This window comes from Pseudonaja textilis, chromosome 7, assembly GCF_049901715.1.
Source record: "Pseudonaja textilis isolate UNSWEBS1 chromosome 7, rPseTex1.2, whole genome shotgun sequence".
NCBI lineage: Eukaryota > Metazoa > Chordata > Lepidosauria > Squamata > Elapidae > Pseudonaja > Pseudonaja textilis.
This window is the reverse complement of record NC_141996.1, coordinates 16,904,213-16,918,549: the sequence shown is the minus strand read 5'-3', so window position 1 is coordinate 16,918,549 and position 14,337 is coordinate 16,904,213. Positions and strand designations below refer to the sequence as shown.

At 40.8% G+C, this 14,337-nt stretch overlaps 1 protein-coding gene across 1 annotated transcript in view; it reads left to right on the top strand.

Annotated features, from left to right (window-relative positions):
- Positions 1–284: 284 nt before the first annotated feature.
- Positions 285–14,337, top strand: part of GUCY1A2 (guanylate cyclase 1 soluble subunit alpha 2) — a 190,505-nt gene continuing 176,452 nt past the window's right edge. The window contains exon 1 of the mRNA XM_026706919.2: positions 285–960. Coding sequence (XP_026562704.1) covers positions 658–960 — 303 coding nt within the window. The 5' untranslated portion in view covers positions 285–657. The remainder of the gene's footprint in view (positions 961–14,337) is intronic.

Sequence of the window (14,337 nt, the reverse complement as noted above, 5' to 3'; positions counted from 1 at the left end):
GCACCTTCCAACTCTGATTATCTATTATCTGCCTTCCCGCCTGGGCGCTACTTCAACCCGTGAACCAGCTTGCGGATGACTCTTGGCCTGCCCCCGGCCGCCTCCCCTCTCTCCCCCGAGAGCAGAGCAACCCCGTCGGCTTCTCCCTGCGCAGCCCCGGTCTTCGCAAAGCCAAGGCCTCGGGAGCCGGAGGGAGCTCCGCGGCCCGACGCTTCTCTTTTAAATTTGGCGACAGAGGCGAGGCGCACCTTCCCGCGGCGAGCACGTGACGGCCGCGGAGGCGCGGGGGAGGCGGGCCAAGCGACCCGGGGAGGCAGGCAGGCAGGCGGCAGCATTGGCGGCGGCGGCGGCAGCAGGGCCGGAGGAGGGAAGAAAAAGGGAGGCAGCGCCGGGCAGAGAAGGAGGGCAGCGGACGGAGGCGTCGCCTTTAAATGCTCTCAGCCGGGCGGCGGCGCGAAGGCAGCGCGCGTGGAGCCTCCGGGCAAGGGGAAGAAAATAATAATAATAATAAGAAAAAAATAAAATAAAATAAGAAAGCGCTCCGATGCGTCCTGGACCATGAACAGCCTAGCCGGCTCCGCCGCCCTGCGGGATTCCCTTGCCGCTCCGCCGTCTCTCTGAAGCCCCACTCCGGCTGATGCTTCCTCCTCCGCCAGCATGTCCCGGCGAAAGATCTCCTCAGAATCCTTCAGCTCGCTCGGTTCGGACTACCTGGAGACCAGCCCGGAGGAGGAAGGCGAGTGCCCCGTGGCCAGGCTTCTCTGGAACGGCAGCCGGAGCCCCGCTGCCCAGTCCGGGGCCACCACTCCGGTGGCTACCGTTCCCCCGCCGCCGGAGGCTGCGGCGGCTGCGGCGGGTCTCCCCGGCCCGGTCCCCGCGGGTTCCCGGAGGGCTCCTCGCAGAAGGCGGGTCAACCTCGACTCCCTGGGCGAGAGCATCAGCCGCCTCGCCGCCCCCACGGTAAATGCGCCTTATTTCCCTACCAACACCCACCCACCCCCCACTCCTCTCCCGGGCCGCCGCGATCGCTAGTGCGGGCAAGGCAGGTGGGCAGCCAGGTAGGTAGGCTGGCAGGCAGGCAGGTAGGCAGGCAGGCGAGCCGGGTTGGCGGACTGCGTACGAGCCCATCCGGCAGAAGGAGGAGGCTGACCAGGAGGAAAGGCAGGACGCCCGGCGGGCTGGTTTTGGCGTTGGGAAGGGGGACACGCGAGCTCTGGCTGGCGCCGTCAGGATGATCCAACCTGGGCTCGCTGCGGAAGAGGAGCGCTCGACCCGCCGTTGAAAATCTCGGAGCACCCCGCCCCCCCCCTTCGCCCACTCTTTCCCACGATGCGGACTTTCAAAGCGCGGCCACAGGTTGTTGTCCCTCGCGCAGGTGTCCCCCTTGCCCGCTCCCTTCGCCACCCCTGCTGACCCTCCCGGTTGAGTTGAAGGATCTTCCTCTGGTTCCAGATGTTTGGGCACTTGCTCTTCCTGCGGACTCCGACCAAAAGTGGTCGGAAACGTCAGGAATCCCCAGACCTTTCGAAGTATCTCCATCCAGAATTATTTCGGAGGATTCCCTTCTCATGCAGCCTCTGGTTTTCTTTATGGAATTTTCCAAAGGTTGCCCCCTCCCCTCTCCTTATAACCTCATCTTTTCTTGTTGCATTTTCTTTGTTCCCTTCCAAAATTTGCACATCAAGTTCCTTATTTGGGGGGGGGGGGGAGAGAAAGGAGGGAATAAATGTCACCTTTAATTGACATCTTTTAATTGGCAGCATTACATCTCTCCAGAAGACACCCAAAGGTGAGGAATGCAAATGCTGCTTTCGGTATTTATTCCAAAAAATTTGATTCTTCTACTGCTCCCTTACCATCCTAAGTGGGATTACTCTCTTGAGAAATCTCCCACATGAACCCTACAGAAAAAAATAAAAATAAAATGAAAAGAAAGCCTGTAAGTTCAGACCGAGTTTTTACTCAATACTTGTGGCACGGAAGTATGACTGTTTCATAGCTTTCCTTCCCAAGCTTCTATTCTGCACAAAAGCTTTCTAGAGAAATCTAGATAATGAATAGCAGAATGTCGGTCCAGATAGGCCTTTTGGTCCATTCTACAGAGCTTTTTCCTTGGTCCTCCTTTGCTGTTTGTAAGACTCCCCATGGCCTGTGAGTGGTTAGTCCAACATACTGTTCTCTGATTCTGCTGTGACACATATAATCTGACTCAGACAGGTTTGTTTATTGTCTTACCATGCTGTAGTGTTCTTATGAGAACACTGAGAGAACATGGCTTAGATGTTTACTTCCCATGAATCATCTTCCAATAGAACACAGCCCTTCTTTTCCTCTTTCCAAAGTTTATTTTCACTTCTTGGATCACAAGGCTTGTTGTTTCCCACACTTCTTATCAAAGATAACTTAAGAATTTTCTCTACCCAACTTCAGCCTTTTACCATAATTGCTGGTTCCTTCTTGTTTCCCTTTTCTCTCCAATCTTGGCTGCTAATCCTTTCATTTATTGGTTCATCCCATTCCAACAGAGATCTTGGAAGGACTCTAATTCAGCTTGATCCTTTCCAGCTGTGGAGTCTTGCATTGACTTCTACTCCTGACTGGAATTATGTTTCCCCCCCACATCATTAAAAAAAGTCTAAAGATGGAAAAGTAATTTGTTTCCCGTTATCTCTTGGCTATTCCATATGGTTTGTGCCAAGCTGCTTTGAATTCTGAACTTGTTTGTTTCTCCTAGGGAAAGAAATGGCCAAATACAGCTTGGTTGCATACTGCTATGTTTTATGTAATGCCATCGGTTTTAGCCTGTATTCTCTAGAGATGTTCATTTATCGTATGAGAAAAGTCCCATGCATAAGAAACTGCCCTTTGCTCTTTTAATTGCCATAGATTATAAACTTGTTCATTGCAACTCTTGTAATTTTGCTCAACAATATCCGATCGTTCCCACCATTTTAGTCCAGCTATTGGTTATTTTTGTGGCTTCAAGACCATGCTACAAAAAGCCAGTATGATTACTTTTAGAAGATGTTGCTAGGAATCTCATCCAGATACCAAAGAACCATAGGAAAGGTTCTAGTTCCTAAGAGAGACATTATCTAGAATACAAAAAAAGGAAGAATCTAAGAAATTATCATAAGAGCTTTGCAGGAAGGAGAGAAGGGAAGTCCTGATTTTAGAATCCTAAAACATGGAACTGAGATGAGTTCTGGAAGGAGTCACTATTTGGAATTAGTAAATATTTATGCTCCTTACAACCAAATGCTGGAGTAAAATGCCAGCCCGTCTTTCTCCCCAAAATACTCTGTTTAATTCTCCCCTCCCATCTGCTTTCAACCCTTTTTGCCAAAAGTTAGCTGATTTTCTGAGTCTGTTGAATGTGCTTTAATTCTCATTGAGTTCCTGTGGGGTTCTTCCTTGCACTCTGTGTGTGTGTGTGTGTGTGTGTGTGTGTGTGTGTAAACCATCTATCCATCCGTCCATCTCTCCGTCCACCCGTCCATCCATCCATCCAGATAGAATATAAGCAGCTGGAGAAGGGCAATTTGGAGCAGGGAAGTAGGAAATGTTTCTGCAACATTTCTACTAATAAGCACTATCACAAGAGCTAAAAATAAAATAGCTACAATTATATGGCACCTATACATAGTTCCAGAATCTGTTGTCGGTTATATAATTCATCCCTGGGATATACTACTGCCTTCTTTGTAAAAACCACTCTATCCCTATTGCAAAGAGGCAGAACTGATAAAACTATGGGGATTAGTTTAATGCTGGTTGCCTGAAGTCATCTGGAAAGCGACCAGATTAGCCCCAGTTTAATGTCTCTCTCCACCCCATAGTTGGCATGCCCTTTTATGGTATATCACTGAGAAATCCCCCAACTATTTACTGTAGTTGGGGAATATTCAACAGTTTCTTGGTTGGATAGGAATCTGAAATCAATCATATTAGAGCAATTTTGATGCACTGACAATGAAAATAAAAACCTCTTTAGATAACTGCGTAGAAAGACTGGAGGATGTATCTTGCATAGCGATCCATAGTGCATCCATCATCTTCCATTTTCTTTTGTGAAGCTTATTGCATGATATTTTATGAAGTACAATACATTAAAGGTGAAATTAGTACCTGTAAAAACTATGAATCAATTTCATTTGGAGTTAAAAGTTGGTTTTTTAATAATCTATGCAATATGATACATGTTGATCGGTTGTGTCCAGAAGTGCAAATGTGACTCTCTCCTGCAGTGTTTGGGTTTTCACATTATTGAACAATGCGTAGTCTTCTCATGACCAACAGATCTTAGATATTTACTTTAAGAGGATCACTGATTTTTTCAATCTCTTTTAGAATAGTTCATGTTGGAGGTAGTAAAATCATGAGGATATCCAAATTTTTAATTTTGAACATGGAGAGAAGCCATTATATATGCCAACAGTAACAAGTTGGTAGCTTAATTTTAATTTCTGACTTCAGACAGACGTATAGTAAATTAGATTACCTTTATTCCCTTCCCTACAAATATAATGGCATTTACACTGACGTTTACTTTTAATTTTGACTTTTCATGAAATATTTTTAGATGAAAAAAAAAAAACTCCAGAAAAAACTTCCAGAAAAAAAGCTCTAGGCCACAAGAAAATTTTCATGCGGTGAAATTTGGATAGTCCCAAGTGGAGTGTGATTTTGGTAAAAAGATATTAGAAATATTTTTAATGCTAGATATGAGAAGTATTTTTTTCAGAAAAGTTGGGTGCAGAATAGATTCACGCATGCTATTTTTGTTAGACCTGAGAAATTGCTGTATAAAACAAACTTATGTACTGTGGGCCAATGTATTGCCTGTAAGTGATAGGAATCTGTGTGATTTGTCATCTGTAACCAACCTCCTGATATTTTGAAAAGATTTGTATCTGAACTTGGTCGTATTGTTAGCCTATCAAAGGAAAGGGTTCCGTTTTGCTTTTGACATTTTCATTCTATTCATGATGACAAGTTTATATTCAATAGGGTACATCAGGAAAGATAAGGAGAATTACCAATGGGTTGAAGACAGAGATAATTTTCTTTATAGCCTGTTAGATAGTTCAGTATAAATAGAATTTCATTAATATTTTTCCCCTCTTTCTGCATAGGCAGACCCACAGCTGATGCTGCAATATTGGATGGAAGAATCCCAACTGACTTTTGTCGTATTTTTGAAAAATAATTAAATTGCTTAATAAAGCAATGGCATGATTTTAGTGATTTTTTTTTTCAACAGCACATTTAAAGAGATTTGAAGAAACATATTATTTCAAGCTCTCTAGCACTTCCAGATTTAGCAATTATATTTTCACACTTTTGGGGATCATTAAGCTAATTGTAACAAGATGATTTTAGAAATACATGTAGATTTTCAGATTCTGGGGAATATTTATATTTTACTGGTAATCTGACAAAGCAAGCACAGATTAAGTCAAGAACATTCTATTAATAGTTGTGGTCTCTTAGTCTTTTTCTTGTTCTACTTCTCAGATTATAAATTGATTTTTCATATTGAAACTGAAACCACAGACTCTTGTAGCCTTTCTTTACAATTTATTTCCATAAAGTAATAGCTATTGCAACTCTCTGTCACTAGAAAGATTTTTTTTGCTACAGCTTTTCATTACATTTAATAACGGATATTTTTTTTAGTTCTTTCATCTCTTAAAATTGCTTTATACGCTTTATGTAGTTTTGAATGCATAAAATGAGCTATTTTTTGTATCATTTGCCGTTCCATATTAAAATATAAAGGATCAAGATTCAAGCTGTGTCCTGCTTTGAAGTGTAGCCTAGGTTGCCTTTTTTGGAAAATTATGGTTTGTAGCGAAGAGAAGGTGATGAATTTTGGACTGTGTCAGGGGTGGGATTCAACCGGTGTTACTACCAGTTCGGCGACTACGTTTTGCGCGCAGGTGCACAGCATTTGAAAAGCCTCTTTTTTCCTGCCTTTTTAACCTGAGCTGTCCTGCGCAAAGCAGCTGAGGTTGAAAAAGCAGGAAATAAAGGACCGGTAAGAGCCCAAGTGGGCAGCTGGGCTAAACAGCAGCAAACACAGAACTGGTTCGGTGTCTGCTGCTCTTCAGAATTACTGGTCCTATAGAGATGGGCAGAACCGGTAGCATCCCACCCCTGGACTGTGTGAAATGATGGAGAAATAAGAGAAGGAAAATTCAACTTGAGTTTGTTCATGGCTTAATGCTATGTAGAAATTGGACTAATAAATTGCAACGGGTATGATTTGAACTGAGCGCTTCTTAGTTAGTAATTCAGTTATTTAATCAGTACGCAAGTTCTGTTGTCATAGGTAATGTGAAATCCTGGGTGATTTATGCTATGCACTGAAACTTCCCCTTTGGGTTTACAAGCTCAACTCAGTGGAAATAACTTGTAAATGAATGTACTGAGGATTACATTTAATAGCTTTGGGAGTTAAATATTGGTTGAAGAGGGCAGTCGAAGTTTGAACTGCCTCCTAAATATGTTGATTTGATGTAAGCTCCAATGTATTTAATGTAGGTTATTTCCAGTGAAGCAAAAATAGAATCCACAAATAATTCTGTTTATAAAAAGAATGTCTTTTAAATTCAGAAGACAGTGTATCTACTATGAAGTTAATTCTATTGACCATAATATGATTTTCTTTTGAGTATATGTGTTTAGGATTGGGTTCAAAGCTGCCTTGATATATTAAGGACAAATAGGTATTTTGTGGGTCTGGAAAATCTGTAGGTTAAATTATTTGCATGGCTAATTCTGGGGAGTGGAACTATGAGAAAATTGTCCTGGACCCATAACTGAAGGAGACAATCCAAAGTATGTTTCAGTATTTCAAGTGATCAGAGAGACACTTTCATTCATAGCAGGAAAACCACTTTAACAAATATTATCTTGGGTTTCCTATAACTCTCAGTTCCTGGCCATTGACTTCAGTGAACAGAACAACAGAAAAAAATAAATCATACTTGAGCATGGTAAGAAAACAGGGTGGGCAGCTTAAACATTCTACCCTTATTGGCTTTTCTAGATATCTGCCTTGATATAAACACATAATGGGACAACATATTGGCACTATAATCTGTGCAAGACCATATTGCACAGATCCGATAACATAAATATGCACATTTGAGGTGGAATATCCCAGTTCCTAGGAGGCTCTCTCAGCTGGCCAGCAGCAGCGTGAGCAACAGTACATTATGTGAGTTGCAGGGCAGGAAGTAACTTCTGTTTACATTTCTCAATGCACATAAAGCAATTGTATCTAGGTTGGAAAACTCTAAATGACAATAAAGGATTAATGAATTTCTCTGCAGCTCAGATATGGTAACTCCAGTTATTATACCCATGCTAGTACAGGTGGTTCCCAATTTACATCAGTTTATTTAGTGACCGTTCGAAGTTAAAATGGCACTGAGAAACCAACTTATGACCATTTTTCACACTTATGATCGTTGCAGCATCCCCATGGTCATGTGATTTACATTCGGATGCTTGACAACTGACTCTCATTTAGGACGGTTGCATTGTCCTGGGGTCCCGGAGTCAGTTTTTGTAACCTTCTGACAAGCAAAGTCAACGGGGAAACCAAATTCACTCAACAACGTGTTATTAATTTTATCACCTAACAAGAAAAGTCGTAAAATGGGGCAAAACTCACTTAACAAATTTTTCACTTAGCAAGATAAATTTTGGGCTGAATTGTGGTTGTAAGTTGAGGACTACCTGTATCTGAGGTTAAAGATTATCCACGAGTAAAAACACAAATTTAACACAAATTAATATGTTTTGCTTCTATCTGCCCATCTTCCTTCCATTGCACCTTTCATAGAGGTGAGCAGCCAAAGCTGTGAGTGATTTTAGCATCAATTAATTAATTGAATAATTTCTGGAATGTATATAGCAATAACACTTAGACTTATATACAGCTTCACAGTGCTTCACAGCCCTCTCTAAGTGGTTTACACAGTCAGCATATTGTTCCCAACAATCTGGGTCCTCATTTTACCCACCTCAGAAGGATGGAAGGCTAAGCCAACCTTAAGCTGCAAAATTGCAGGCAGCAGTCAGTTAGCAGAATTAGCTGGCAGCACTGTATTCTAACCACTAAGCCACCAGGGCTCCTATAGAATATATAAGCTACATTCAGAAGTATTGAAGCTGGAAAGGAATCTCTACTATGTTTTTTTTTAAAGATAAGATTTTTGTTGCCTTTGTTTCTGACCATCTAATTTTACATTTTAGCAGCGCAATATTATGTGGCAATTTTCCATTGGACTTCTCATTTAGGACTTGTGCATCATTCGAAACAAAGATTTTCAAAGAAGTCACATCCTGGTTTGGGGTGCAAAACAACTTAATGAAAGGTCAAGAGATGCTTGATGGTATGTGGGAACTAGCTGGAAACTGAGGGTCAGTGCTTTCTGTCCATCATGGTAGTGCTCATGGAAAAAGATTCGTTCCTGGCCGAATTTAGAATCTTTATAGATTTTTCCACCTGCCATTCTCACTTAATCTGATGGAAAAACTACAATCCTTTTCACAGGAGAAGTTCTCATGAGTGAATATTGGGTTCTTGTGCCTGATATAAACTGATTTAAGATCTCATCTGGACTATCTAGGTTTGATTATGCAATATCTGGCACAATTATTTGCTGCCTCCTCCTGTTATGTTATGGACTGTTATGGAAAGGATAGAAAGAAATAGTGAGCCAACTTTTCTGATAACAGAGTAGACATAGCAGTTGTTGTTTACATTAGATTTCAATATTGTAAATCCAGCCATTATACCTCTGTACATTTCTATCCTGGCAAATAGAACATACTTCTATTGATTGTTGATTGTTCTGCAAATTTCCATGTCGCCTGTTCTTTGTTCTTTAAACTTTTCACTCTTTACAGGATCTTATCAACAGCATCCAACCATGACTTTCTCAAACTTTCTTTTCATCGCAGCTCACTCATTCTTCTTGTATTTGTTTTGTGATGCATTTCTCATTCATACTCCCTCTATAAGCAAACCACCTCTCTGTACTTGCTTTGTACTGGCCATACACTTCTGTATTCAATCTACATTAATTCATTTACAGCAGTGTTTCCCAATCTTGGCAAATTGAAGGTGAGAGGATTTCAACTCTCAGAATTCTCATTCTATGCTGGCTGTGGAATTCTGTAGAGTTGAAATCCATGTACCATATCTGGAAATGGCTAAGGTCGGGAAACCCTGATATACGGGTAGTTCTTGACTTACAACCACAATTGGAACCAGAATGTCTATTTCTAAGCAAGGCTGTTGTTAAGTGAGCTTTTATGCCAAGGTTGTTAAGTGAATTACTGCAGTTGTTAAATGAGATATATATTTGTTAAGTGAGTTCAGTTTTCCCCATTTACTTTGCTTGTTGGAAGCTGACTGGGAAAGTTGCAAATTGCAATCACATGACTTTTGAGATGTTGCCACCGTCATATATGCATACTATCGTATATGCATGTATATGCAAACACCTAAATTTTGATCATGCAACCATGCAAATGCTTGTAAATGTGAGGACTGGTCATAAGTCACTTTTTTCAGTGCCAGTGTAACTTCTATTTATTTCTCAGCCAGGGAGGGGCTGGCTAGCATCTATATCTTCTTTTCCCTGAGAGCCAGCCAATTGTTTTCCTTTGCTCTCCTTTCCTTTCCTTTCTGCGCATATGCCCAACAGATGGATGGGCTCCATCTGTTCCTCCCCCTAACTCAGTTCAGACCCCGAAAACAGCTGCCTCTCTACTGGGGGGAGGACAGAAGGCCCCAGCTCTGCCTCTGTCTCTGATGCTGTTTCCTTATCAGAGCCTTCCAAAGACTCCAAAGCAGGCCCAGGCTCCCCGTCAACCTCCTCCTCATCCTCTGCCGCTAGCTTTTCTGGCAGCTATCGGGACTACCATTATTCTTTGTGACAGTCTACATGTTATCTTTCCCCCAGCATTTTTCTGTATTAAAATATCTTCATCTATTTCCTCTTCTTTAATAAAACTTTCAACCACAAATTCATCTATTGTTGCTCTAGCTTTCCCCATTTATTAATCACCAGCAATCATCCAGTCCATTTACTCTTGTCAAATCCAACCACATTGGCCTTTAATACATCAGTTTTCTGATCATATTCCTCATTGTATCATGCTGCAAATTGTTTGACTTCTTAGCCAAAAATGTATATTGTCTGCATACAAAAGTACATGCATATACAAATCCCAACTAGTCCACTTATAAAATAATTGCAAGTATTTCTTATGTATTCATATAAATACTAAACCAAGGGGCCAATGCACTTCCTTGAATTACTCTGCTTAGTATTCAACTATTTCTTAAGCAATCCATTTATTCTTGCATATGCTTTGCTTTCTTCTTAATCCACCCTGTCATTCTTACCTTCTTTCAGCACCATTCATGTGCAAAAAGCTACATGAATCAAGCATAAATAGTTCCTGGAAATGAACAAAAATAAAATAGCATTTCTTTTGTCAAATTTATGTGTTTTTACAGGTATTATTTGCCCTACCTCCATCCAGATTAAAGCTACACTGCAGTATTCTAATTTTGCTGATTGACACCCTTTGTAACTTCTTGATCACATCTTCCTGGCCATACTTAAAAAAATCCTGATCCTCTTGTAATTTCTACAGTCACTCTTTCAAAATTTCCCTTTTTACAGTACAAGAAAAAATAATGTCATTCTTCCAATCCTCAGGAAAGAAATCTTCTTCACATTTATGTTAAACAAATCACACAGCTACTTGAAAAGGAAACAGCTTCTATATTTTAACAATTGTCTACATTGGCAACTTTATCATTTTCAACATTTTTCATTGATTTTTTTTCTTGGATATCAACATTACCGTGTTTCTCCAACAATATGGCTTCCACCAGTAGGAAGGCCCAGCATGATTTCTAGGCATGAGGTGAAATTAAGCCCCACCCCCAAAATTTAGGCCTATTTAATCCATGCGTTTCCCCGCCATTTCTCACATCGTTCCTTAGAACTACACGAGCTGAAGACAAATGGGGGGAAGGGTGGGGGTGGGTGGGGAGAAAACTTGCCTTTAGGAGTGCCCTGCAGGTAGCCTAGGCTAGAATACCTTGATCTACCAATAGAACATCAACTGATAGAAGCTCCCCGAAGGCAGAGTCCCCAGCCGCTTCAGGGTGAGGCGTGGCTGCCCGTGTCCCCTCGCCATTAGGCAGTATCTTTTGGGCGTTGGAAGCTCCCCAAGGGCAGTCACCAGCCACTTCGATCGGCCGGAAGAAGTGGCTTCGGGGTGAATGCACACGCACACTCCCCTCACCACGGGGCCACTTCTATTGGCCGATCAAAGTGGCTGGTGGAGGGAGCTTCCATCGCCAGAAAGACACTGCCTAATGGCAAGGGGACATGGGCAGCCATGCCTCGCCCCGAAGTGGCTGGGGACTCGGCCTTTGGGGAGCTTTCGTTGTCCGATAGAAACGGCCTCATGGAGAGGTATGTGCGTATGGGCCACTCTAGGAGAGGGAGGAAATTAAGTCATCCCCGAAAAGACGGCCTAGCCATTTTTCAGGACTCAAAAAAAATAAAATAATACGCCCTTATTTTGTGAGAAACACGGTGGTAACATTTGGTTCAAATCTTATTGTTTGGCATATCGCTATTGGCATATTGACATATCTTGGCATATTGGCATATCTTGGCATATCTTGGCATATTGGCATATTGGCATATCTTCTCCCAGCATTTCCTTATTCCCTTGATAGATCAAATAATTTCATCCCTTTTAAAGTTTACTTCTGTTTTCCCAGCTTGAGGTTTCTAGTTTAGCTCCAGTCACTCACACTTCCAGAACAATTTTTTCCATTTCCATCAAAATTAAGCCCCATTTTCTCTGCCTCTTTTAATATCAACTGTTCCACGATCTCCTTGACTACACTGTTCACAACTGTGTCTACGATCATTATGTAATGCCTTCCTCTCATCTCTTTTTGCAGCAATCCTTTATTTTTGTATTAATTTTTTTTCTCAATCACTACTTCTTTATTTTGTTTTTCATTTTATCAAGCATTCCTTTTCATACTTCCGACATGCTTAAGTGGCGCTTTGAAACGTACAGTAATTATTTTCACTTTGTGCCATTTCTACATCTTCTTTTCTTACACTCCATTGCAGAGGTCCCCAAACTTGGCAACTATAAGACTTGTGGACTTCAGAGATAAAGATGAATTGGTATTCATATGTGCAAATACATTCTAGGCATGATAAAGACAGTAAGACGGAAGGGTTTTACAAAGAATTTACGGAATTAGATAAAATCTTAACAGGTACTGATTAGAGGATGATTAAATAATTATATGGTTATTTACTGGGAGTGAAACTAGAAGAAGAACCAGTTAAAGAAACAATAATTGCTTGGGGGAAAATTTTGGGTATGGGATATATCTAGAAAAATGGCAGAAACTAGAAATTATAAACTAACAATGTCGACAGCTTATAAAGAGAATTTGTATAAGATGTTTTACAGGTGACATTTACCCCCTGCAAGAATAGCAAAGATGTTCAAGGACAAATCGGCGAAGTGTTGAAAATGTCATCAGATACCTGGATCATATTACCATATGTGGTGGATACGTGTGGAAGCTAAAAGATATTGGACTAAAAGACACACATGTTTTGAAAAAATGACAAAACAGCATATAGATCTAAAACCAGAGATATTTTTATTGGGAATTTTATCTGAAGGTTACAATAGAGAGTTGACATACTTGATTATTAATGTATTAACTGCAGCTAGAATTGTATTTGCCTAAAATTGGAAAAATGAGAAAATTCCGATGGAGGAGGAAGTGATTAAGAAAGTAATGGAATATGCAGAAATGAACAGATTAACATTAGCAATTGGAGAGCAAGAAGAAAAAGAGTTTTATAAAATATGGGATTTATTCTATCAATGGCTAAACAGAAAATTAGGAAATTGAAGTATAATACAATAGTAATGATATGTTATAATTAATTACTACAGAATGAATTATAATATGTATTAAAATCAGCAAGAATCTAAATTTGCTCTAAAGGATTTAAAATTAAAGTCTAATGATGATGTAATAATAATATAATATGATATGGAACATTGGGTAATGTAATATGAATGAAAACTTAAATTTAAGAGGAAAAGACTATAGATTTTGTGCACAAGAAATATGTACCAGCCAACACACTGTATAATTGAAATAAGATTTTATTTGTTGCTTTATGTTCATGTTTGTCTATGTTTGTTTTTAAAAATAAAAAAAATAATAATAATAAAAAAAGAGTTGTGGACTTCAACTCCCAGCATAGCTGGCTGCAGAATTCTGGGAGTTGAAGTCCACAAGTCTTAAAGTTGCCAGGTTTGGGGACCCCTGTTCTATTCATTTTTGGGGAGATGAATTTATTGCCCAAGAAATTTTTATGTTCATTTCATTTCTTTCATTTCTGAGAGACTACAGAAAGGAGCAGCATCTTAAGAAGGAGAGGGCACATTTCAAGGAGAGGAGAGGGTGAGACTATAGACAGAACAATCCAGAACTGCATTGTAGGAAGGGAGATGGGTCTAGGGTAGTCATTCCATAGAATATTCCAGGGTATATTCATTACCTTGGGGAAGTATAGGTTTATTCTGGCAAGAGTAAACAAATAGAGTTGGACTCTGGCTGGATTTTGCATGGCTAATAGGCTAGCTTGACAATTTCTTATCTTTTCTTCCAGGATCGTTTTTTTCCAAAATTTCTTCTTGATACTTCTGATAATTGTCTGTCCCACATTTAGAACATTCCATCATCCTTCTATTATTCACTAACTATCTCAATCTTTCATCTTAATGTGACCAAATGGTGACTTTTTTTTTAGAGTTATGTGCATTCCTTTTCCTAATCTTCCTTGAGAGAAAGGATAGTTCCTCCAGCCACAAAAGAGATGCCCATGCATTTCCTCCTCGAGGGGCTGATGTTAAACCCAATGATCCCAGACAATTTTTATCTGGTATCCAGCCTTCTTTTTTTAGGAAATTTCTTGAGAAGATAGTAGGACAGCAGCTTCCAAAGGAGGAAATGGACTATCTGGAACTGTTTCAATTGGGATCTAGATCAAGGCAGAATAGAGTATAGCAGGGGTATCAAACTCATTTCATTGAGGGCTGCATCGGGATTGTGTTTGACCTCAGGGGGCTGGAGTGGGCATGGCCGGGGTGGCCGTCTCCAGCTTGATGGCACTTGTGTTGGGGGTGACTATGGTGGCCCAAGCACCACAGCGAAAATGGACTGGCTAGCTCCGT